Here is a 25,140-nt window from a genome sequence, read left to right on the forward strand (position 1 = left end):
TATTACTTACCTGGATGTATAGTTAATATGAATCTATGGTTTTATACTGCAAAGGTTGACCCCGTTTGCCTTCAAACTTTTATACATTACTCGAATATTTTTATACAATCACATGTCACCGTGGTCATGGTCATAAATCAACATTGATTTCTAAGTTTCTTATAATGATTTATTTTATATTTAATTCTCACATTCCGGTAGAGTCAAGGTCTACACTTTGTAGGTACCTTGCCACGGGGCAAAATTATTTTACGTCACCTACGCGAGGACAAAATATCACTTCCTGGCCAAGGCAAGACGTAAAACTTTAGACAAACCACGGGCGGTAATTCGTAAAGCCCCAGTGGGTTATTCCCACTAGTTACCACCAAGTTGTTACCAGTGGTAACTACTGGGAATTTTTTCCCACCTTTTACCACTGGTAACTACTGGGAAAAATAATTCCCAGTAGTTACCACCAACTCTGTTTGGTGGTAACTACTGACAATTTTTGTTATATATATATATATATATATATATATATATATATACTATACTATTTATACTGTTTTTTTATTAGTATTTAACTCTAACAAAATTTTGGTGGTAACTACTGGGAATAAAAATTCCCAGTAGTTACCACTAAACCAAGTTGGTGGTAACTACTGGGAATTATTTTTCCCAGTAGTTACCAGTGGTAAAAGGTGGGAAAAAAAATCCCAGTAGTTACCACTGGTAACAACTTGGTGGTAACTAGTGGGAATAACCCGCCCCAGATCGCATAATTCACCTCCCTAGGTATGTAATGTACTATTAACTGCCATACGCACTTCAATTTCGTGTTCACATATTTTTGACCCTTTGTTTCAATAATACTATTAATAGATTACTTAAGATACTTATGCTAACGTTATTAATGATCATGACCACATTTTAGAGAAATTCATTGTGGTGTAGAGAATACAAACCAATTAAGTAAATTTTAAAGGTTATTTGGAAAATAGTCCCACGTAAGAAATTGTTTGATCTGTTGGAAAAATCTACATAAATCTCAATCGTTTTTTTATAGTGATTAAATGGTTATAATACGTTGTGTTTACGTGATATTACTGTCTCTTATAAAACATGTCCTAATAGGTTTGGTTTACTCATATGGGATATGGGTGAATAAAAAAATTACCTACGGTTTTATCAGCGTCATCTAATATTAAGAGCAGTTATTACAAAGAACCTTATTGTCTTAATGAAGCAAAATGCTCTGCGTCCAAATCTACCAGTTTCCCAAAGGCCAGGAGGACAATTCGAACGAACATTTTGATATCTAAATTGACTTTAGTTTTTTTTTCGCGCGAACTTGTTCAAGCGAGCGAAATGCACGCGATTATGTACAAATAAGTTTGAATTGAATTAGCCTCCATGATAATATTAATCGTTCTGCGTATCCACATATATTTCATCGTTGACATATCGTTTTTCGTCGTCATTACTTTTAATAATTGCCTTGTTGTTGGTATTTTGTATTTAGTTAATTTATCACCTAGTGCCATTAGATACTGTATTTGATTATTTCGTATTTAGAGTTTTCTATAGTAAACTAAAAGCATTTTTTGTAAATTATATAGAAGTAGTACATAACAACGAAAATGGAAGTTCTTTTAAGTTCATACACAGTATTAGATTTCGCCGCTATACTTACTCAACCTCGTATCTGCAACACTCATTTGATGACAAACACACCCGTATTTCGAATGAAAGAAAAGCGACATTTCCATCAAATGATTGTTGCAGATATGAGGTTGAGTAAGTATAGCGACGATTTAGCATGCGTAACGCGGAAATATATGTATAGATACGATAACAAACGTTGGTTTACTCTAGTTTATTCTGAATAACTTGTCCTGTCGCTTATGTTACCGCAACATGGGTTTGCTTTGTTACCCTAATTTCGGTGTTTTGATTCTATTCTTGTTAGATTTTGGGATTATAAAAGTAAATATACCGATTGATTTTAAGAATGAAACCCAATCACGGCCGTTGAATCCTTCATATTGCATTGAAGACTATTTTTTTTAAGTACCGATACCAGTGCGTTGTTATTAGAACCTTTCGTGTCAATAAGTTATTTGGAGTTTGATGTAAACCCTTCCCATTGTTTTTCATGAGTTCAGAGTTGATTGTTGATTTTATGTTAACGTTAAATTTAAGGTCAAAATGGAAGGTGTGGCCTTATATTTGCGAGCGTCGAGGCAGTACTTTATTGTATAGTGCCAGGAACAAATGTTTGAATTAATTAAAAAAGAATTAATTACCTTTGTAAGTTGATAGTCGTTATAGTATCGGGACGCGGGTGACTGCGCACATGTGTGAGAATAAAATGTAAATAATTAAATTATATTCCTTTATTATACCCTTAGATATATTATTTCTACTAGAACCTGACATTCTGGAGAGTGAAACGGAAAACTATTTTATGTTCACAAATATGTTCCAAGTATTAAAATTGTGAAAATAGAGACTGTGTACCGTGATAGTACTTAATTTATATTGTTGAAGTCTCGAGTAACGCTAGATCGTCCTGTTTTCGCTTGTATGCCAGATAAGTCCAATACTTCGATCAACACGGAAGGGATGCGGCATTCGCACTATTTCCCCTCTGCCTAGGTACAAGACCAACTGATCTAGCGCGGGTAATAAAACTAGTTGCGCTCGGATTTTTAACTAGACCGAGTCCAGACGCGCGAGTGAACACAGCAGCAGAGAAAATGCCTAATTGCTCGGTTTTTTGTTGTAAAAAGAGGTCGGGGACATCAAATTCACAAAAAGAAGGTGTTACATTTCACACGTAATATTTTTTTTACATGTCATACGTTTAATTATATTTAAACACAATTATTATATTTTAGTCTCATGTAATTGCTGGATTTATCGATTTTTCTCGCCCAGTACAAATTGCGGATCGGTCGAGCAACAAATCCGACTTCTCATCTCTTGACGAAAATGTGTTAGTGTGCGTGTTGTGACACTTCTGACTCGTCCGTACACAAAAACAGATCGAGGTGTGCAAGATTTGTCTTCGTAGGTTGTATTTGTGTCGTCATTACAGATTGGATTTTGTATGCAAGTGTGTGAGAAGTGCGACTGTGTGCACGTTCCCCCCCGCGAAAAATGGCAGAATGATTTGAATGTCAAGATATCGCTTGGGCCTATCCCTTCCGACCTGTCGGAAGCCCGTGTTGATCGAAGGTCCAATATGAACATGTATTGTTTTAAAAATCTACCTTGTTCGAATATTTCTGATTCCGTTGAGATGTTCCTATTGTGAGGTATCAATCTCACTACCTACGTATAAATTTGAAATCTCCAATAGTTAACTTCTAAATGGAACATGGAATTGGACTCCAGAGAGAGTAACAGTGGGAAGTGCAGAAATGTATGGAACAGTATTTTGTTTCAGGCATTGACGTATACGACGGATCGGACGGATCTTACGGGCACTAAAAATGGTACTAGTTCAGTGGTGTCACTCACGAATTCGAGCCAATCGTGCAGTCTAACGCAACTAGTTGCGACCAATCGCGTTGTAGCGGTGTCACACCGCTGTACTGGCCCCATTTTTATTGCCCGTAAGGCCAGTCCTGAGATACGTCAATGGTTTCAGGCGACGCCGCTTAGCACGATTGTGCCTTGGCTCATAGGGATTCATTAATTCAGAAATTACATTGCGTCATTTGATCTGTCGACTTAATTGATGTAACCTCAATGGTCCGCAATGTAGATAAAATCGTATACGAGTTCGCGCGCCGTCTAAATGAACCCTTAATCTCGTGGTAGGGCATTAGATCAGTTTGGTACGATCCAAGGAACATTCGTGGCAAGTGGCAGCGCCCGAGACAAAAGTGCGCACTCACTGCACTTACTTCCCTTACTATTTAAGCAATTCCAGAGACTATAACTATTTGTAAGAGTCCTGTGTGTAAACCCGTGGGCGATATTGTTTTGAATATCGTGCAATGTACAAAACAATATAGTTTAACTTTTACACGACACGTTCTTTCATTTCGTTTCTCAAATGTGTACTGTTAAGTTACTTGCCAATGTTCTTTATTAGGCAGTATGATCCTATATAATTTCTTCCTCTCTTATCTAATTTCTTCTTACGATTATAACCGTTGTTTAGTATTTGACGGATAAGTTACGGATAGTCGCAAGTGGCTCAACTGTCCTCGATTGTACCTTGTAGGTACCCACTGTACCTACTAATATTAGGATTAACAACATAAAATAGAAAATAAAACACGCTGTAGAATTGTTCGAAACATCATTTTATTTTATAAAAATAAACGTTTTGACGACAAATAGTTTATAATATTGGGGTCCTTACAAATCATTGACACCCTATAGAGTTCCCACCAGAAATGTTTCAAGACATTGTAAAAAATTCAGTTTTTACAAAAGTTACTTTTATCTTAAAACATGAACAACATTACATTTTCCACATCTAAATCTAACAACGGTCGATCACTTCATTTACTCATTACACAGTAACATTTGCCTTTACGAAAATAATTAACCTTAACTAGGACTCTTCTTGCCATTTCTACCACCTCGTGTACCGCACCTTATTCTGGCCGCCAAACCGATCGTTAACTATTCGACCCTTGTGCTCACTATGTTTGACCAGACCTTAGAGACTTGAATTCCGTATCTTCTCGTAGCTGCCGCAAAGTAAGCTCTGGCTAAGCTACCCACACGCCGGTTATAAGCCCAAAAATTAGACCAATGTCTAATTATAAATTAAATAGCTATTTAACATCACTGTCTCTGGTTGAAACCTTCGCGTACCTATTAGTGAATCAAATTGCAAATACTTTTTAATTGATACATTGAACGCTTTTCGCTGCTTCCATCTGTGTAAAAGAAGTCCTATCACTGATCATTTTGCCGTTTTATTATGCAGTTATTATTAAACATGTTCACAAGAATTGAGACAGAAACTTGTTTATATCTAGGTTTATTGTATAGCCTTATTGAAATGGGGTGGCTTTATGCGGGGCACATTCATCTAAATGCTACTCCCAACGTCTATTCCAAGCATAGGTTGTTCAACATATTACAACAATGAATCGATTTAAATCACTTCTTATTCGTAAATGCATTAAAAATAAGTCCAAAATTATATCAAATGCGATTGCATCTTGACTAGACAAAGTTAAATAGATTATAATTGGAATGATACAAATCCCATCTATTATCCCTATAAACAGTTATTATAAATCATATCTACGCACAGATACCGTATACCGGGCTAATGACGAAGCTTGTCCAACTTTAAGTACTTATTAACAATATTATAAAGGCGTCGTATGCAAATTAATATTTTATGAGATCAACAAATCACGAATTACCGAAATACAGCCAAAATACTGTACCTAATGATTATAATAATTTTAATAATTTAAAGCATTCCAAATAGTGAAGCTGTATAACAGAGACGAGAGAAATTACGACCGCTTGTCTGCACATAGAGATGTTCGTTTCTGAAACGGGGCGTTTATTTAGAAGACATTTATTTAGTGAAGTGTCAGTCTTGTCTTGTAATTTTTTGGGTACCGATCTCGCATTCATTGCGACAATATAGGGGTTATTCCCACTAGTTACCACCAAGTTCTTACCAGTGGTAACTACTGGGAATTTTTTTCCCACCTTTTACCACTGGTAACTACTGGGAAAAATAATTCCCAGTAGTTACCACCAACATTTTGTTAGACTTAAATACTAATAAAAACAGTGTTAACGAGTTAGTGGTAACTACTGGGAATAATTTTTCAGGTGGGAAAAAAATTCCCAGTAGTTACCACTGGTAACAACTTGGTGGTAACTAGTGGGAATAATCCCAATATAGTCACAGAGAATCCTCCCCGGCGTAGGGGCGGACATTAGCGGTTTATTAATCGACTCGTCCCCTCACAGAGCGATACCGAGAAATACAGATTTTTACAGGTACGAATCGGGAGCGACGAAGGCTCGTCATTAGCATAGAGAAAAAAATACATAGAGTGCTCACTCCATACATCAGTTCAGACTATTAATTTCAGTATCTACATCTAGCATCGAGTAGCGGAACTATCAGTACTGCTACTTGACAATAGATGTAGCACTGACCGGAAAGTCTTATCTCAACAGCATAAGACTTTCCGGTCGGTGGCGACATCTATTGTCAAGTACATGGTCTAATAAAACATGGTCTTCTCTTTCCAGAGTGTCACTTGCCTACGTCACAATAACATTGCCACTTTATTTCAACATAACATGTTACATGGGTACATTATATCTATGGTTAATAAATTAAAATATTTCTTTATAATTTTATAATTTTCATTTATATGTATTTTATCTTAAATTTTACAATAACACGTCATTTTTAATTATTCGTTAGCAATATCTTCCGATTCACGAAAGAAATTTCAGACGTTCGGGTAATTCTGTTTACACTACTTGCAACACAGGATAGCGCTGTCACATTTGACAATCCGCCATTTTATCCATGACCGTCATCCTTGTCGAACGCGTGTTAATTGTTATTTCCTTCTCGCTCAGTGTCAGCAGTCGCAGTGTTTTCCAAACTTTTCACGTCATAAGCTTGGTAATTAATGTTTTGTTACGAAAATGGTTGGCTGTTCTATTCGGAACTGTAAGAGTAGGAGTGGAAAGGGCAGTATATATTTGTTTTATTTTACTATGTTTCTACATGAATAACTTAAAATTAATGCCGAAAATAATTTTCACCGTTGGTTAAAATTCTCCCACATTTTAAAGTTTGAGAACCTATAAACAGCATGATGACGTAGGCAAGTGACAGTTAGGTCATTCGCGAATCTCGGAAGAGAGTACCAGGCGGAGTATATTATTATACCATGGTCAAGTAGCAGTACTGATAGTTCCGCTACTCGATGCTAGATGCTAATAGTCTTTTTGGTACTAAAACTGATGTATGGAGTGAGCACTCTATGTATTTTTTTCTCTATGTCATTAGCAAATTTCAAATTCAGATCGGAAAGAGCGGAGCGACTTTTAATTTTCAATACCCTGATCGTCAACGGAACGCCTCCGCGCGGGGCTCTACTCGGGGTCCGCCTCGTGCGGGTCGGGCGGCTGCTGCGGGATGTAGTTCCAGCGCGCGCGCACCTCGGCGGCGGCGGGGGCGCGGTGCGCGTGCGCGGCCTGGTCGCGGCGCGCGCGCACGACGGCGAGGTGCCGCCGGATGTAGTGCTCGCGCGGCGCCAGCGACAGCGCGCGCGCCAGGCACTCCTCGGCCGCCGCCAGCGCGCCGCGCTCCACCGCCACCACGCACAGGTTGTGCAGCGCCTGCACGTTGTCCGCCTCCAGCTCCAGGATGCGCCGGTAGCACTGTGCGAGACAATTGGGATGTTTCCTGTACTTAAAATTGATTATTTCAAACCGTGCACGAAATAAAGCACCAGATAATTATTAGAAAAACATAGACAGCAGCTATTTTTAAACACAATTTGTATTTAATAAATCGGATTGAAATGTAAAAAGTAGGTGAGTTTACCGTGACGTCACTACATTCGTTTACATATAAATTCCATATTAGAAAATCGTTTTGACAGTTCTAAATAAGAAGCTGATTTGACTAGTAGGAATGTAGCCTATTATCAATTTATTAAGCCGTTTGCCGAATCCGAGGGCCTCCCGCGAACCACGTTCGACGTGTCGCCTCCCTGTCACACTTAAGTACGAAATATCTGGGAGACCGAGCTTTGCTCGGAAAACATATAAAATCTCAAAAATTAGCGTTTTCCCAGAGACCTAGCTAGATCGATTTTTCGTCCCCTAAAACCCCCATATACCAAATTTCATCGAAATCGTTACAGCCGTTTCCGAGGTCCCCGAAATATATATATATATATATACATAAATATACAAGAATAGCTCGTTTAAAGGTATTAGATTAGATAGATTTACAAGTGCGACAGAGGCAACACGTCGAACGTGATTCGTGGTAAGCTCTCTGAAATTGACGAGTACGAAAAATAACCACGTGCCCTTTATTGTATATACATTTTTACTTTGAAATTGGCGTTTGTCGACAAATAATTGTCATCTCGTCCAGCGGGCTCAGCATGGTTCCATTTTTATCGACTATCACTATGCCCGTCACTTTCGCACTTACATACTTGTTAGAACGTGACAGGCATGGTGACAACCGATAAAAATGCGACCGTGCTATGGATGGTGTCGTACGAGCCCTTTCATAAACGGCTCGAGCGAGCGCCGCCCGACAGAGGGCTCATTTAGACGGCGCGCGAACTCGTATATTTTAGTTACATTGCGGACCATTGAGGTTACATCAATTCAGCCGACCGATCAAATGACGCAATGTAACGAAACTCGCATGAGAGTCAGTAGCGTAGCGTAGTGGGGGCGGGGGCGGTCCGCCCCGGGCGGCACTTTAAGGGGGCGGCAAAATTTCAGAATAAATACCAATAATATCATATAAATATTATAAGTATTTCAGTCGCACTTATTATATTGAAATACGTAAGCTAGGGGGCGGCAAAATTTTCATCCGCCCCGAGCGGCCGAGACCCACGCTACGCCACTAATGAGAGTTCTCGCACCGTCTAAATGAGCCCTAAAAAGTGAAACGTACGCTCTCAGCGGCGTCCAGATCCTTGACGGAGTTGATGTAGATGTCGCCGAGCAGCACCAGCGCCTTGACGTGGTCGGGGTGGTGGCGCACTAGCTGCTTGAGGAAGGGCGCGGCCTCTAGCGGGCGGCGGCGATCGGCCAGCAGCAGCGCCAGGTTGAATAGCGCGGAGCGGAAGTCCGGCTTGAGGTGCACGGCCGCGCGGAACCACCGCTCCGCGCACTCCGCGTCGCCCTCGTCCATGCACACCATGCCCAGGTTGAAGTGCACGCGCTCGTTCGTTGCTGCGGACAAGTGGGAGTAAATTATAAGTATTATTATTGGGGTTTTGTGGGCCTTTGAGTGTCGCTTCGACCAAGCTATGATCTATTGTGACAGCCCTTTAAAGTTCACTACTGATGCCCGTTGAATCCAGGAAGCTCCAGATTCTTTGGGCCGTAATGCTCTGTACCTCATAGGGTTCCAGTATGTGTCGCCCTAGGTAGGTACTTCTTTTGGACATTAGTGGTCCGCAGGAACAGAGAATGTGCATAGCAGTCTCCTCTGACTCCTGACAGAACCTGCATGTCGCATCTTGTTTTTTCCCTATTCGGAACATGTGTTTGTTCAACTTGCAGTGTCCAGTCAAAATTCTAGTCAAAATTATAAGTAAGTATACTAGGTCAAACAAATCTAGTCAGTATAAAAAGGCGGCAAGAAAAATCACGGGTTAGCAACACTACGTTTGAATTGTTTGAAAATCGCGTGTGATTTAAGTCTATATCTGTGGAACGGTTTTGTTTATATTTCATCGTTGTTCGATGTACATTGCTGCTTTTGGCTCGTTTCCTAGGGATACCATACTTTAGTTTGCTTTACATTGCTACTGACATATCCTGCTTGACAAACTATATGTCAACGATATTATACTTACAAGAAAGAAAAAGTGACATAGACTAGCTAAAGAAAATTCATTTGTGGCTTTTCTAGTGCCTTAACCTGGATCGGTCTTTGCGGACTACAAAATAAGAAAATCTGTATTTAGGATTTAGGAGATACAGTGGATGTTGTATTTTGAATACACTGTTACGCAATCACATATTATTTCTGATTTTCGTCGCACTTTTGATATTTGATAGAGTCAGACCAAGAAAAGTCTGCAGCGGATTTGACAGCCCTCGCAGTGCCAGTGTTATTATAAACGTCAAACTTCTATGAAATCATGACGTGTAAATAACACTTGCACTGCGTGGGCTATCAAATCCGCTGCAGACTTTTCTTGGTCTGACTCTAGGCAATCATGTACAGTCGCCATCAGATATATCGGGGCGGCCAAGGTGTTCACAATATCTGAACACGCACTCTAACTCTAACAAAAGGCGTGTTCAGATATTTGTGAGCGCCTTAGCCGCTCCGATATATCTGATGGCGACTGTACATTGTAAATATGTGGCAACAAGAAACGTCCACTGTCCTGTCGCTAACTGTAAACATAGAGAAATATAGTAAGACAAGAGTGCTCACTCCATGTTAGACTATTAATTTCAGTGTCTACATCTAGTGGCTCCTCTACACGATGGGCCAGCGCCGGCCACTTCAAGGGACGCATTTATGCGTTAGAGGGAGCAAGTGATATTGCTATCTCATTCTGCCGCATGGCTGCGTCCCTTGGAGTGGCCGGCGCTGGCCCATCGTGTAGAGGAGCCATAGCATCGAGTAGCGGAACTATCAGTACTGCTACTTGACAATAGATGTAGCAGTACTGATAGTTCCGCTACTCGATGCTAGATGCTAAGTCTTTTTGGTACTAAAACTGATGTATGTAGTGAGCAATCTATGTATTTTTTTCTCTATGCTGTAAGTACTTTCCAAAGTAGGGAAGGCCTACGACCACTTTCGCGTAGCAGCACCGCACCTAGTAGCAGCCCTCAGTGCGCCCATTAAAAAAATCGTATCTCACAATCCTTGTCGAGCAGTTTGAGCAGGCGCTGGCGCGCCACCTGGCGCAGGTCGGCGGCGCCGAGCTCCTGCAGCAGGATCGCGGAGTTGAGCAGCGCCTGCTCGTGCTCGGGCTCCAGCTCCAGCGCCTTGTCCAGGTACGCCAGCGCTTGCGATGCCTTGCCTTGCTCTAGCAGCACCACGCCCAGCTGGAACATTACAGGTTTACATAAATAGTAGTTTTTTTAGTTAGTTAGTTTTTAGTTTTTTCTTCTCTGATATTTTTCACTGTAGCTATAATATGGTGTTAATTAGTTTGTAATATTTCCGCTAAATTGTAAAACATGCTGTGTACACTTGTTTTGGATCTCGTGCTAGATTTAAGCCGTAATGTACAATTGTATTACCCATGATATTGTACGATGTCTGTTTAGTGTACCTAATAAAGTAAAAAAAAAAAAAAAATCTCGACTGGAGTCGACGTAGGCGTGGGCGAAGTGGGCCGTCGTCCACGGCCTCGCGCCCCAAGAGGGGCCTCGTGCGAAGCCCCTTCTAACACAGTGAAAGAAAAGGGCCTCGCAGATGCGATTTCCCCACGGCTAGATCTGAGGACCTACCGCGAACCACGTTCGACGTGTTGCCTCTCTGTCGCACTTGTCAATTCGTACGTAAGTGTGACAGGGAGGCAACACGTCGAACGTGGTTCGCGGTAGGCCCTTAGTTCACACTACGCCACTGTCCCGAGGACGCGTTACCACGTAGCCAGAAAGGTTACCTCTAAGTCCCACTGACGCGATATGGCACACGTTCATACAAGATTTATGAAAAGTCAAAATCCCCCGGGACTAAGGGTCGGTTGCATCAAACTGTTGCCATCGTTAAAGAGCTCGCTAAATTTTATTGTATGAAAAGATTCATAGTAAATCGCCGCAGCGCGCCGGCTGACGTTGATCAGTCTGTCAAGTGTGGATGGTGCAACTGGCCCTTAGACATTGTCTATGGATGAGAACTGGGAATCGAGACACTGGGACGTAGTAACTATTTATTAATCTGTGCTCGAGAGGTCAACGCATTCACTGCCAACGTTTTCGTAGTGCTATGACACATGTAGCCGATTCTAGCGTTTTCCCGCTTTGTGGAGGAAAGCGACTACGAACAGAGCTAGACTACGGCAATCAATGTGTTAAACTAGAAACAGCGGTGAAAAAGCGGGCGCAAAAACAAAAGCATTATTAAAGGTTGTCTGGAAGAAGCACTTTATGCTCCTTTTGTTTCTGACATTATGTATGTATTAGTCTTTTGTAGGTATATTTGTTTTCAGGTTGTGCAGTAAAGAGGTTTTGTATTGTATTGTGTACCTATTCATCAAGTCAAGTTGGTCAGATAACTACTGAAACTACCTATTGTTAGCGGGGAACCTGAACTCAACCTAAGCGAACCCCGTAGCGGTTTGCAATATAATATTTTCTCAAACATGCAATGAAATGTCGTCGCTCCGGGCGTTATATCAGGCTTCGAAGTATGACGTTTAGGGCGGAGCAACTCCAGAGAACTGTAAAGGAATTTCATACGAAATTAAAGGCCTAGGCCGGGAAGTAATTTTTTTTTTTAATTCTAATGTAAACATGAGGTCTGTGTCCATGAACAGGCTAAACAGCCGAATTATATTTTTTTTTTATATTTTTAGTGGATGAATGGTTATCGGACCAAAATATCCGTTTTAACGCCTGTTATACACGAACGTACTGATATTAAGAATATGAATCTGTATGATTCAATGTGTTGATGAATAAATTTAAAATCTTGTCTATACGTAAGTCACCAGAGACCATAGAAAATATTTAAAATCCTCTGCATTTATTTTATTTATTGAAATTGAGATTCTTATTATCAGGTTGTATATAATGGCCCTAATAGGGTCTATTCGAACACTACACACGCGAAATCCGGTTGCCTTCCGTAAAAAAAAAAGTCATGGCAGGATTGGAAGGAAAATTAAAAAACTTTTGTCGTGTAGCTATTGGTGGTTGATATTTATAATTTGTTTTTTTGAGTGGTGACTTTTTTTATTTCATTGCATATGTTTGAGAAAAGCACTATACATGCCTAGCCGTGAAAAGGTCTTGCCGACTTCGTATCACTATCCGGCCTCCCTACGGTCGGCCGTCTATACCTACTCACTCGGCAAGCCCTTCTTTCCCGGCGTCTGCAGTAATGTACTATTAAAACCTTCGCGTTTTGAACATATATTAACTCGCATATTTATAGACGGGTCTAACGCCCCGTTAGATCCATCTATAAATGTGAGTTAATAAGTGAACCCCGTCTAAAAAACATGCGTTGAGTTTCAAACAATAAAGCAATTTAAAAGATATTTTATTCCAATATATACACAAAAGACTGTTTAATGGCTATGGCTAATGGTTTTAAAATGATCACTGGTGCCTTTACCCTACTATTTGTGAAGCGAAGGAGGGTGGGCTAATTAGGTCTTCTGGCCAATAAGGGCAAGCGATATGTCACCGGATAAATATGTTTTTCTAAAATGTCATGCAATAGAACTTGCAAACTATGTAAACAAAAGTCACTAGTAAATTGACATTCAGTGTCAATTTTAGTATGGCGGTTTGTTTACATAGTTAGCAAGTTCTATTGAATGACACTTTAAGTTGTAAAACTTTTACTATGGCAGGTAGTCCCAAATCTTTGTGTGAAAAAAGTAATCACCGCATAGTGCGACTTGAAAAGTGACTATAATATATTTAGGTTTTCTTCGATACCTACTAAGTTCCTGTGTCGCATATCATGAAGGTTTTGCTATTGTCCATGATTTTGTGTCACGTAATTTTAGTTTTTTTGATTTTTTTGAGTCATACAATTTTTTTAAACCGAAATTTGACAAAAAAATCAGTTTATAAAAATAACCTTTCCGATGGTAGGTATGTCGCTTATTCTAATTGGTTCCAGGGCTAGTGTTAATACAAATCTGCCCATCATCCTTTGATAACTACCTACCATAAAATGTCCTTACAATTTCATAACAGACGAACTTACATTGTAATAAATGTCCGGATTGCCGCTGTCATACAGAAGCGCTTTTTCATACACCTCCTGCGCCTCTTTCGTCCTATTCAATTTTATTAGAATGTCGCCCCTATTGATATACGCCCTAGTGTAGTCCGCCCTCATGCTGATCGCCTGTCTGTACAGCATATCTGCCTCCTCCAGTCTCGTGGCATTCCTGGATATCAAGCTGGCAAGGTTCAGGAACACGCTCAGATGGTTGGGGGCTATTCTGGCCTGGTACGACTCGCCGGGTTTAGCTTTAGGCAGTAAAGACTTGGCTTTCATATATGCTTCTTCGGCTTCTTGGTATTTGCCGAGATGGTTGTAGGTGCGGCCGACGTTGATGTGGGCGCCGACGTCATCAGGCTGGACGCTGACGGCCGTGTTGAAGAACTCCAGGGCCTCCGTGTATCGCGCGTCCGCTTCTAAAGCGTGCCCAACGTTGTTATACAGCTTGGCGTTGTTGCGATTCACCTGGAATGTTTGTACTTACTTTAGTATTCAAAAATCATCATCCTAATCTTGTTGTCAGTCAGGTTCTAACGTATATACAGATGTATGTTACGTTTTAGCCGTCGCCCTGATAAAAGTTTCAGGAAGTTTGCACTTCTTCTCTTTATTTTATTTTTTATTTTATTTAATAGGTCTGCCAACAGCGGTTACAATGATACATTGTTAGGTATAGATACATTCGATAGGTGTCTTAAGTTTATTGCACAGCTAATTATAGGCACACACCACATGTGTAAACTTAAAGTTATATTAATATAAGATTAAGAAACTAAATAAAATAGGAAACGGAAATGCGTTGTAATTCTACGGTTCCAACTTATGTGTTGAGTGATCGGTATTTATATGATCTTACATGTTATTTTATTATATTATACTAATATTATATGGTACAGGAATGAAGAGGAAGAATGCAGAAGAAAAAAAAAGCAAAATAACACGATAACATTCTCTTGCGAGCGAGATATAAATTAAACATTTCGGTTAATTTCACCCGCCATCTTACGATCCGATGGCACCGGATGCAATTGCGCTGTTCCTGTTAGATAATATGTACTAGTATTTTATTTTAGTTCACTTCACACTTACCCTTAAACCCGAAGCGAAAATAGAATATTCAGTCTTCCAATCCCAGTTCCTGACGTAAGTCTTGATACTAAAGGCGAAGAGTATAAATATGAGTGCAGCCACGGCCGTCTTGGCGTGTTTCTTGGCGGCCAGACGCCACCCGTGGGCGACCAGCATGCACCAGCCCATCGAGGGCATGTAGAGGATGCGCTCGGCCACCACAAATCCCACCGGGAAGAAGAGATTGGACGCTGGCAAGAAGGGCAGAACCAGGAGCGCTAGGCCCTGAAATTAAAATTATTTAGCTTTTTCATTGTCTACACGGTTTTCCATTTTTGAACAAAGCTATCAATTCTCTTAACGCGTGTCTGATGTTACTATAGATACTAACCATAGACAAAGCAGTACACCGTGTACGCAGCGCGTGGATCGCGGCGACCAACAAGCCAATGAACAGCGCCGCGGTGGCCAGATTCCTGGGGTCTTGCCACGATTCCAGCAGCGCCACTGTGCCCATCGTCCAGTCGCAGCACAGGGCCTCGGGCAGCGCGAGGAGCCACGCGTTCAGCGCGGGCAGGTAAGCGAAAGTCAAATGCCTGGAAAAAAATATCGCATTGGCAAAATTGTTGGTCGATATGGCGCAAAATATATCCATCTCTCCAGACTACACCTCTCGCGTCGAATGACAGTCCCTATGACAGTTCATTTTTACATGGAGTACCTGTTCACCTTGCCAACAGGGTTGAATGTGGATGACAGCAAACTAGCATGCTATGGCTGACGCGATATACGGTGATGATGCACCGCGTTGCTTAGCCTCACGCTTCCACCAGGACCTTTGAAATTGATACCAACTCAGCAGGCGCAGACTTGTGTGAAGCCTGGCCGTACGCTTGCTCTAACAACTCACTTAGCAGGCCCAATAGTGGCTCCGGCTGGATTATCAAATCTCGTGAACACTGGCAGCTGAGCGCCCATCACGTGCAGCCTGGCCGCCAGCAGGGCGAGGCTGGCGCAGCACAGGGTGACGACGCGCCGAGCGGCCTCGCCGCACGCGTAGCCCCAACCCGACCCTTTACCCCACGCCTCCAGCCACGACCAACGATTGCCACCGCTGGTTCCACGGCGCTGGAAGAAAACGCGGATATTATAGATAACATCACTAAATATTTGGTTTGGTTTGGTGGGTTTGGTTTGGTTTATGTAAGTGAATGTTGTTAGTTCTGTTTAGTTTTGGATTGAGTCTTATCTCTTTCATGTTTGCAATGTGTGTGTGTGTGTGTGTGTGTGTGTGTGTGTGTGTGTGTGATGCGTGTTACTTAAGTATATGTTTTTATTACATATCTATTTGTGAGTTCCTGTAATTGGCTCTATATATCTATTTAAGATTCCATTGTCATTTAGTTAGCTGTTGGATCTCCTTATGTAAATAAATAAATATTATTGTGGTGTTGTAAATAAAATAATAACAGGGTGGGATAAATGAAGTCCACACCGCTGCATTGTTACCAAAACTCACATATCGTTGTACAACTTTAAATGAGTTGAGCACAATACATCAATAATGTACCAGTGTACCACAAGTAGGTATAGGCTCACCTTCTGCGCCACGAAGAGCTCGTACACGACGCACACGCCGGTGGCGGTGATGCCCTGCTCCTTGCACAGCATGGCCACGCCCACGCACACTGCGCACGCGGCCACGTAGCGCCAGTCTAAAAGGATAACATTGTTGCACTCTATTCATTTCTATAGTTCGTTTTTTTAGCATTAGAAAGAAGGTAAGCGATCTAGACATGTCTTTTAATTGAAAAACGCTTTTTAAAAATCAGTAACTATTACTTATGAAAGCAGAATAATAGAAATGATCGTATTAGATTCATAATTGTTACATATTTGCCATTATTTATTTTTAAAACGTGTTTTTCAATAAAAAGACCCGTCAAGATTGTTTACCTTATTTCTAATGCTTAGGTACATAAATTCTTTGACTGTACTAACGGTGTCTATTCGTTTTTTTTCGACAATGTTGTGTTATGTTTATTGATTCGTAAGCGAGTTAGCCTAAGGCAAACAGAGTAATGGCGCAAACACAGGGCCCTGGTGAATTAGTTGTCATGGCAACGGTCATTTGTCACCCGATTCGTATTTGTTTAGTTAAAAGGTAAATATACTAGTATAATGCGGGTAGCCTTGACGCGGTTGGAATTATAGGTGCTTGTACAGTCGACGTCAAATATATGTTTACACTTTTACAACTTATTCCTTAGTCGAAAAAGCCTATAAGCTTAGGCTTAGGCCTTATTTTTTTAGGCGAAAAATGTAAACATATCTTTGACGTCGACTGCACTTAGTTATTATATATGTGGTTATTATTGTAGTTGCAATAATATCTATTTTCACCACACCGGCTCGGAAAGGCTTTCATTATTCTTTAAAACAAATAGCAGTGTTCTATTTTATCCTTTACATTTCAAAGTAATACTATGCACATTTTGAGGTGTTTCCTCACGTTTACAGCTAATAGGATGGACTTTCAAGTGATGATTTCGAATGATAATTATTTAATAGCATCAATTTAGATTCATTTGCTCGGGTCGATATTAGTACGAGGGGTTACACAGCAACGTTGTACCAATAACTATACTTCACGTCTATTTTTTCTTCAAAATCTGTAGGATTTAGGACTTTACCTACAGACAATAGTCTTGTCTGTGGCAATAGTGCCTTAAGGTGATAACTTACCTGTACATCTCCTCCTGCTTGCAGCCCGAGCGTAGCACAGCAGAGCTCCGAGGAAGAACACGGAGGACAGCATCTCCGCTCGACCCACCACGCCCGTCACCTATAAACATGTCAGCATGTGAGTGCCGGCGAGTCAAACGCTACAGAACCAGTCTAAAATGTGTCACCGAGATGCGTAACAAATGCGCGTTATCGGAGATCGCATCGATCTGGTTTGTTGAGCGTTGGATTAGCCCGCGCTCAGGTGCGAATTAGACTGGCACGACCCTTTTTTTCGCAGGTAGCGGCGGTAGCACGTGCGGTTTTACTTAACACAATAGTCAATAGACAAAGGATTAGCTGTTCGGGGCCTGTTTGAAATCTACGAACTATACCTAGGATAGTCGGCTAGTCGCCCAGATCATTAGTTACGTCAATTACGTCTAAGTTCGGTTCAGATGCACTTAAAAACAATCGTATACCCCTTTCGTCGCGCTATTCTTATATAAACGCTAAAAATAAAAAAATAAACCCTAAGGCTATATTTCATACGACAACTGGACAATCGAACATAAGAAAGCGACCACACGGTCAATAATTCGAACAAAAGTTTTCGTAAGCACCCTAAATAAGAATTTGGGTAAAATAGGTGAAAAGCTTATGGTAGGTAAATATTTGCTGTTTATTTCTTTTTGCTCTGTTTTTCTGTCACTTATAAAGTGCCGACTAATCGGCCATTTTTGCCGATTAGTTACCGACTACAAATGAGGCCGGATAGTCGGCTTTCCTAGGTACATCCTTAGTTTAAATCTTTGGCCGCCAAAGACGTCTACTGACGCGCCGTCGAGGGTCACGATGACACGTCGCATACGATAGGCATGGCGGTTAAAGACACAAAGTGTTATAACAAATGTACTTATTGACGACCGGTCTGGCCTAGTGGGTAGTGCCCCTGCCTGTAAAGCCGACGGGGTTCGAATCCCGATAAGGGCATTTATTTGCGTGATGAACACAAAATCATTTAAAATCAAACGGGATCAATCAAGGATCTGTATTTCGAGCTTCATCGCTTCGAGCATCGGATTTCTGTTAAATCTCGTAAAAATGCTTGCAGAATGTACTACTAAAATACAGTTCCGTGATACCCACTTCAATTTTTTTGTGCGGTTCCACGAAAACATTCGTTCATTTCAACCTTTGGCTCTACAAAAAGCTATTCCATTGAACCGCTTGTTTTACTCGAGTCCGTTATCCGATATTTACCTATTTACTTCAAGCAGTTTTTATTGAAGATATATCTTCACGGTCCGGTTCATGTAGTTTATTGTTTAAGTTAAAACAAAATTCAATTGCGATTGCGAAATATTCTTTTCAAATATAAACAAAACAGGACTACGAATAAAAAAAATGTAATAAAAAGCAAACTCACGTTGAAACGGAACGGGGTTACGAGAAAATTTCAATGAAGTTACCGTTCGGTATTGGCAGCCACATAAAGTAACTAAGAAAGGGTGACCGCTGCGTCTATAAAAAGAGCAAACATAGTTAGTGGCAGGAAAGCCAGGGCTCGATAAAGTCCACAGTTTCCACTGTGACTTTATTAGAAAATGTTTTTATAATAGCTAGCAAATATTAGGAGAATCCATCTTATAAAGCTCTTAATGTTATGCGTTTGAACGTCCTCTGTGGCTGCCTTCGAGAATATTAAAGATAAGGGATTTCGTTTTATATGTATTTAGGAAAAAAGACGTGAACGTTCGACCCACTTGTGTCCTAAGAAAAACGAATTGCCTGAATATTATCTAGATACCGTCCGTTTAAATTGATTATATTGGCAAAGTCCAAAACTTATTAATATGGTAGATACTTTATTACAGTAACATGTGTTTTTTTATTACTTTGGTATAAGAGATGGTACTCCATGTTTTAAACTGACTTGACTGTCAAGATTTAAAGCTACCGACTATTTATCCGGACTGAAGTTCTGAAATGATATTAAATATAGTTCCATTCCTTTTCATAAACTTCATGGAATACATTCTGAAAACGTTTCCAATAAATCTCTATCTCTTTGGAATGTTGACATTTTGCAGTCTGCTAAAGATTTGTTCCGAGATTTGCAATAAAATGGCTGAACGCCAAACGCATTCGATACAAGTACAACATATTTACAACAGTTTCCTTTGACCTAATAAGCAATTTTTGGTTTAGTTACGTATTTGAATACAACTAAATGGCTTGATAACATTCTGTGGGAAGTAAATTGGAAAATAGAAATACAGATATTAGTGTTCCCTTGAGACCGACACGACCGCTCTCTCCGCTACGCTACGTTACATTCAAATAATCCTATTTGAGATAGTGGGAACAGAGGTATCGAACAGTATCAATTACTTGCGCTATAACAAAGTGAGCGTTCCAGCATTTAAGCGAAGAGAAAATCTATAAACTATTTATTTTGTTAGCAAGTTTCGCACGATGAGAAAGGTTTATATTGGTATCTACTAAATCTGTGATTTACAGCATACGAAAACATCGCTATTTTGCCCTAATGGTTGGAAACTTGTTGGCTAGCTTAATTGCTCGCAAGTTATCGTAAAATGCATGTTGAATTTCCGGTAAAGTTAGCCTAATCAGGGCTTAGGGAGCTCGAAAGCTGTGCAGCGGCGTAACTTCGGCTGACGGTGTTGTTTTGACCGCCAGTGGAGTTTATGGCACTTTTCGCGTTTGCCTACCTCATTTCATAGAGCGTTTGCTAATTTAAAGTTTTGTTAGGCTACAATAAAATTTATCGTAACGTTCTATTGGTAGGTAGGTATGTATTATTTCGTTTATCGTATGTCTTCTTAATATCCCGCTTGATACATTTGTATATCTTGTATTTATACTTAAGTACTTGTCACTTTAATCAGTCCGTAATAGGTTTCTCGTACAGTAAATGTACTCAATTTCTATAAAACTAAAAACCGATACATAATAACGTGTACCAATATCATTTGTAATATTTTGGTATGCCATCAATTTAATTTAAAAACGTTATACAGAAGGAAAGTAATAAAAATTATAATACGTTTAAATAAATCACTTCAAAGGAAGTCACATATTTAAACCTAACTTTAATGTCGCATTGCAATTATGCTCGTTAGCCACAAAACACAAACATAAACCGAAGTTGTATTTATTCATAATTGAATAAACTTCGTGTTATAAAAGGCTTTTCATGGCTTCACAAAACTCTGCTTTACAATGTAAACAAAATGTCCTTTAAAAAATATACAGCCCATAAACAAGAGTGTTTCTAATTGGAAAAACAACAGTAAAGTGGAAAGATCATCAAGTTTATAGTAGAGTGGACATAAAAATGCAACGCCGGGAGCTCCAGCACGTGTCATAAAGTGCATTGAGTTGCTGCCGCGATATAAAATAAAAGCCGCGTTGAGCGCCCTCGGTTATTATGCTGTGAGAAATGGAGTTAGCTGAACCTAAGAAATTTGCCAATTAAACGGTGCAAACTTTTATGGGGACTTCTTCAATAAGCTTTAAGAGATTGGACGCAATAAATTGGTAGGATAGGAATATATGGATAGGATAGGAATGGATAGTTAGCAAGCTAGTATTGGTCAAATTGACTTGTTACGGTTTACAGCGTCGGAAATTGATCAATAAAGCGGTCAGCCGAAAGCGCTGCACGAATGCCGCTGAGCAGTGGTTAGACAGGTTAGCTACAACATGGCAGGTCTGATATCTTGCAACTATTTGCGTTTGAGATTGTCCGACCTGGGGCCGTAGTCAAGATGACACAATAGGTACCTATATCGACTTATTTAAGTTTGTAATGGAACGTTTGTTTTGAAACGCGTTTAACCAGTCCTTTCTTTAGTCAGCACCCTCCAATCCATCGTGGCTATTTGTGAAGTCCAGCTACTTATCACTTTACTAAATCTAAAAGCAACTACCGAACAACGTCATACTATACGAGCACACTTTTGACATTGGTGAAGTCATCATAAAAATGGAAGCCATTTTGTCACAGAACAATAAGGTGCCTTAGACTGATATCGCATGGTAAAAAAACAGATTGAACGCGTGACAGGGACATGGATCCATCAATCGTCCACATCACATTGTTAACTGACAATTTGTAAATTCGTTGTTCTCTGCATTTATCTCTAGGTCAACGTACAGTCAGCTAATAAATCAACAAATTGTTAACCATTATCCAAGAAAAACGCGCAATGATATTTCAAATATATCGACAGAGCAAAAACTGGAATCATTCCAAAATAATGTCGGATAATAGTCGGGCAGGTAATGAAATGTGAAATATTGCCCGTCAGGATGTTAACGGTGGTATGAAAAAAATCGTCCGAGATTAAAAATGTAACGAGGGAATTGGCGAACAGCCGATGTTTCCGATACAAACCGTTTAATTTCGCTACCAGTATTAACCGAATGGCAGATTCGACGCGAAATCATTGCAAGCTCTTTTGATTTACTCATGATTAAAATAAACCGACCAATAGCGAGTCCGACTCGCGGTCCAAGGGTTCCGTACTAGCACACATTTTTTTAAAGTCCAACTCACGCATGGCCAGAGTTTTATGATTTGTTTTCTTTCATGCAATATATTTTTCTTTATTATCATACCGAATTTGTAGGTGAAATATAGTTATAAATAACACAACAAAATACGTTTACAGTACATATGGGGCTACTTTTCCGCACTCGTGCGTAAAATAGCACTTTTCGTGCGTATGTCGAAACTTTAAAGTGCCATATGTACTACAAAAACGTTGTTCGATACACGTGCGAATAGGTAATTCGCAACTAGTGTCGATTTAAAACACCCCCTTCGGTCGTGTTTTAATTTATCGCCACTCGTTTCGAATTTCCTCTTTTTCGCACTTGTATCGAAAATAACTATTCTTGTATGGAAAAGTAAAGATTCCCTTACTTTTCATTATTTGTTATGCAATATTTGTTATTTTTTATTATTATTTAACACATATATTGTACCTATATACATTTCAGCTGTCCTATTTATTACGGTTCTTGAGATATTTCCCTGTGACTGTCTGCCGTATTCGAACTTCAAGATATTCACAAGAGACGACACGTACTAGATCCATCATATCGTTATCGTATCTTGGCGATGTCTAATAGATATCTATTACAAAATCCGAATCGGGCCCTGTGATATATACAGACGGCCAGTGGAGGATTAGTAATAGAGTTCCATTTGTTACCCTAAAAAACAGGTCTGACAGGGCAAGCGTGAAACAAATTTACATCAATATCGAGTTGCCAGTCAAATATTATTAATAAATAAGGATTTAATGTATTAAAGTAAATAATTATAAAATAGCAAATTAAGGTAAAAACAGACACCGGTGAGTGAAACTATCCGGACGGCGATATCTGACCTTTTCACGCTTGACAAGCTTGATAGTTATGAAAACGGAACACGACTTTCATACCTATGTAGGAAGCTATAGTTTCGGGTTTATTAATACAAGTATTAATCTATAACAACTTTTATTATTCTTGCAGCTCCAACTAAACTATTAAGCTGATGCTTGAATTATAAAGGATTATAAATTATAAAGGTTGCTTGAATTATAAAGCATTATGAATTATAAAGGAGAATTTTACTGTGTCAGATTACTCACAATATGGAATCATACATTTGTTATTTAATGAATGTTACCCTTACGCCGTACATGCGATATATCGTGTTCCTAGCCCTTATACAAAGCATAAAATTACATGTTGCTATTAATATAAAAGTATGATAACCATCAACACAGTATTTACGATTTATAATTAATTGTTTCGGAGCTGGCTATATATGGTCGGAAAATACTTACTTCAGAGTATGTAACCTTTATAATTGATTACTAGTAACTCTAGTAAGTACTTTGATGCGAAGAGAGACCGCGTTCAATAATTATTACCCAAAAACAGTCCAAATGCGAGTCGGACTCGCGCACGAAGGATTCCGTACCATTACGCAAAAAACGGCAAAAAAATCACGTTTGTTGTATAGGAGCCCCAACTTAAACATTTTTTACATTCTGTTTTTAGTATTTGTTGTTATATAGAGCGGCAACAGAAATACATCATCTGTGTACATTTCAACTGCCTACCTATCACGGTTCATGAGATAGAGCCTGGTGACAGACAGACGGATAGTGCATTCTAAGTAATAGGGTTCCGTTTTTACGCTTTGGGTACGGAACACTAACAAAAACTACCTAACCCTTAGTGCTGGAATTTGAAATTTTAGTTAGCAATGTTTCCACACACTGTGACAAGGTGCAAATTAACAAAATGGTACAGAAATCAAATTCCTGGACCAGTAGGTCATTTTTCGACGATTGTCGCTGAATGCAAACAGCGAACTGCGAAATACGTTTACAACACGAACGTTATGTTGGTTCTGCTGTTTTACGCTCTGTATTGAACATTCCAAAACGCAGTAGACCGAGTTATGCAAAATCGATTTACAGCCGACTAAACCCCGTATTTTTTAATACAGTTTAAAGTTGAAAAAGTTGCTTTAAGTAGAATTTTAACGCTGGTGGCCTAGCGGTAAGAGTGTGCGACTTGCAATCCGGAGGTCGCGGGTTCAAACGTCGGCTTGTACCAATGAGTTTTTCGGAACTTATGTATGAAATATCATTTAATATTTACCAGTCGCTTTTCGGTGAAGGAAAACATCGCGAGGAAACCGGACTAATCCCAATAAGGCCTAGTTTACCCTCTGGGTTGGAAGGTCAGATGGCAGTCGCTTTCGTAAAAACTAGTGCCTACGCCAATTCCTGGGATTAGTTGCCAAGCGGACCCCAGGTTCTCATGAGCCGTGGCAAAAAATGCCGGGACAAACGCGAGGAAGATGAAGATGATGAAGTAGCGTTTAGCGTGCGCAAAATTAGTTTTTCGTGAACTAGTGCTTTTTAATTCTCCATTTTCAGGGTTATTACCTCAGTAGGAAAAATGGAACCCTTATACTTTATAGGATCACTCGTGCGTCTGTTTGTTTATCTGTCTGCCGTAGTATAGTAGCCACTTTAGGGAGACCTACATTCCGCTTCATCAATATACTCGTATATTGAAGTATATACTATAGGTATATACGAAGGAGATGCAGCACTTTGGGTACGCACTACGCAACCCTAAAAAGCCTATTTCACAAAAACAATTCACTGCCGTCATCGCTTCGCAAATTTGGCAACGACGCTCCATAAATTCTGTTAGTTTTTACTAAGTAGTTGCAAACCCTGTCTAGTGTCTGTACTTACCGCCTCGGTGTGTATCGGGTGCACGGCAAACAGCATGGCTGCCACGAAACTTGCAAACTCCGGCAGGAACATTGCGCACACCCTGCAACAACACAACTGGGTCACTGGCTGAATAACGACACTAAGCAGTTTGGCTTAAAGTCAAAATGATCGAGCTGGCGTACTGTTTCGAGGAGGCAACATTTGAAGGTTTTGCTGCGAAGTTTGCTGATTCCATCGGCTTTATTATCGGTCAACTAAACCTTCAAGTTTTAAAATTAAAATTTAATTTTAAGGCTACAAAGGGAGCGGGATCCGAGATGTCGAATAATAAGCTTTCAAAGCTCGAGGTGTATTTAAGAGTTCAAAAGCTTGAAGACTTGAATATTAAAAGATCAGTTTCTCGTGATTACATTGATTGAAGTA

At 39.9% G+C, this 25,140-nt stretch overlaps 1 protein-coding gene across 1 annotated transcript in view; it reads right to left on the bottom strand.

The window, feature by feature from the left end:
• Nucleotides 1–5,911: 5,911 nt before the first annotated feature.
• LOC134662753 (protein O-mannosyl-transferase Tmtc3) overlaps nucleotides 5,912–25,140 on the bottom strand; it is a 156,419-nt gene continuing 137,190 nt past the window's right edge. Inside the window, exons 3-14 of the mRNA XM_063519040.1 lie at nucleotides 24,736–24,817; nucleotides 17,456–17,555; nucleotides 16,310–16,425; nucleotides 15,621–15,838; nucleotides 15,102–15,306; nucleotides 14,732–14,995; nucleotides 13,622–14,107; nucleotides 10,590–10,776; nucleotides 8,654–8,934; nucleotides 7,222–7,386; nucleotides 7,005–7,164; nucleotides 5,912–6,005 (exon numbers count right to left, since the gene is read on the bottom strand). Of these exons, the coding sequence (XP_063375110.1) occupies nucleotides 7,099–7,164; nucleotides 7,222–7,386; nucleotides 8,654–8,934; nucleotides 10,590–10,776; nucleotides 13,622–14,107; nucleotides 14,732–14,995; nucleotides 15,102–15,306; nucleotides 15,621–15,838; nucleotides 16,310–16,425; nucleotides 17,456–17,555; nucleotides 24,736–24,817 (2,170 nt within the window). The 3' untranslated portion in view covers nucleotides 5,912–6,005; nucleotides 7,005–7,098. The remainder of the gene's footprint in view (nucleotides 6,006–7,004; nucleotides 7,165–7,221; nucleotides 7,387–8,653; nucleotides 8,935–10,589; nucleotides 10,777–13,621; nucleotides 14,108–14,731; nucleotides 14,996–15,101; nucleotides 15,307–15,620; nucleotides 15,839–16,309; nucleotides 16,426–17,455; nucleotides 17,556–24,735; nucleotides 24,818–25,140) is intronic.

The sequence above is a fragment of the Cydia amplana genome, chromosome 3 (assembly GCF_948474715.1).
Source record: "Cydia amplana chromosome 3, ilCydAmpl1.1, whole genome shotgun sequence".
NCBI lineage: Eukaryota > Metazoa > Arthropoda > Insecta > Lepidoptera > Tortricidae > Cydia > Cydia amplana.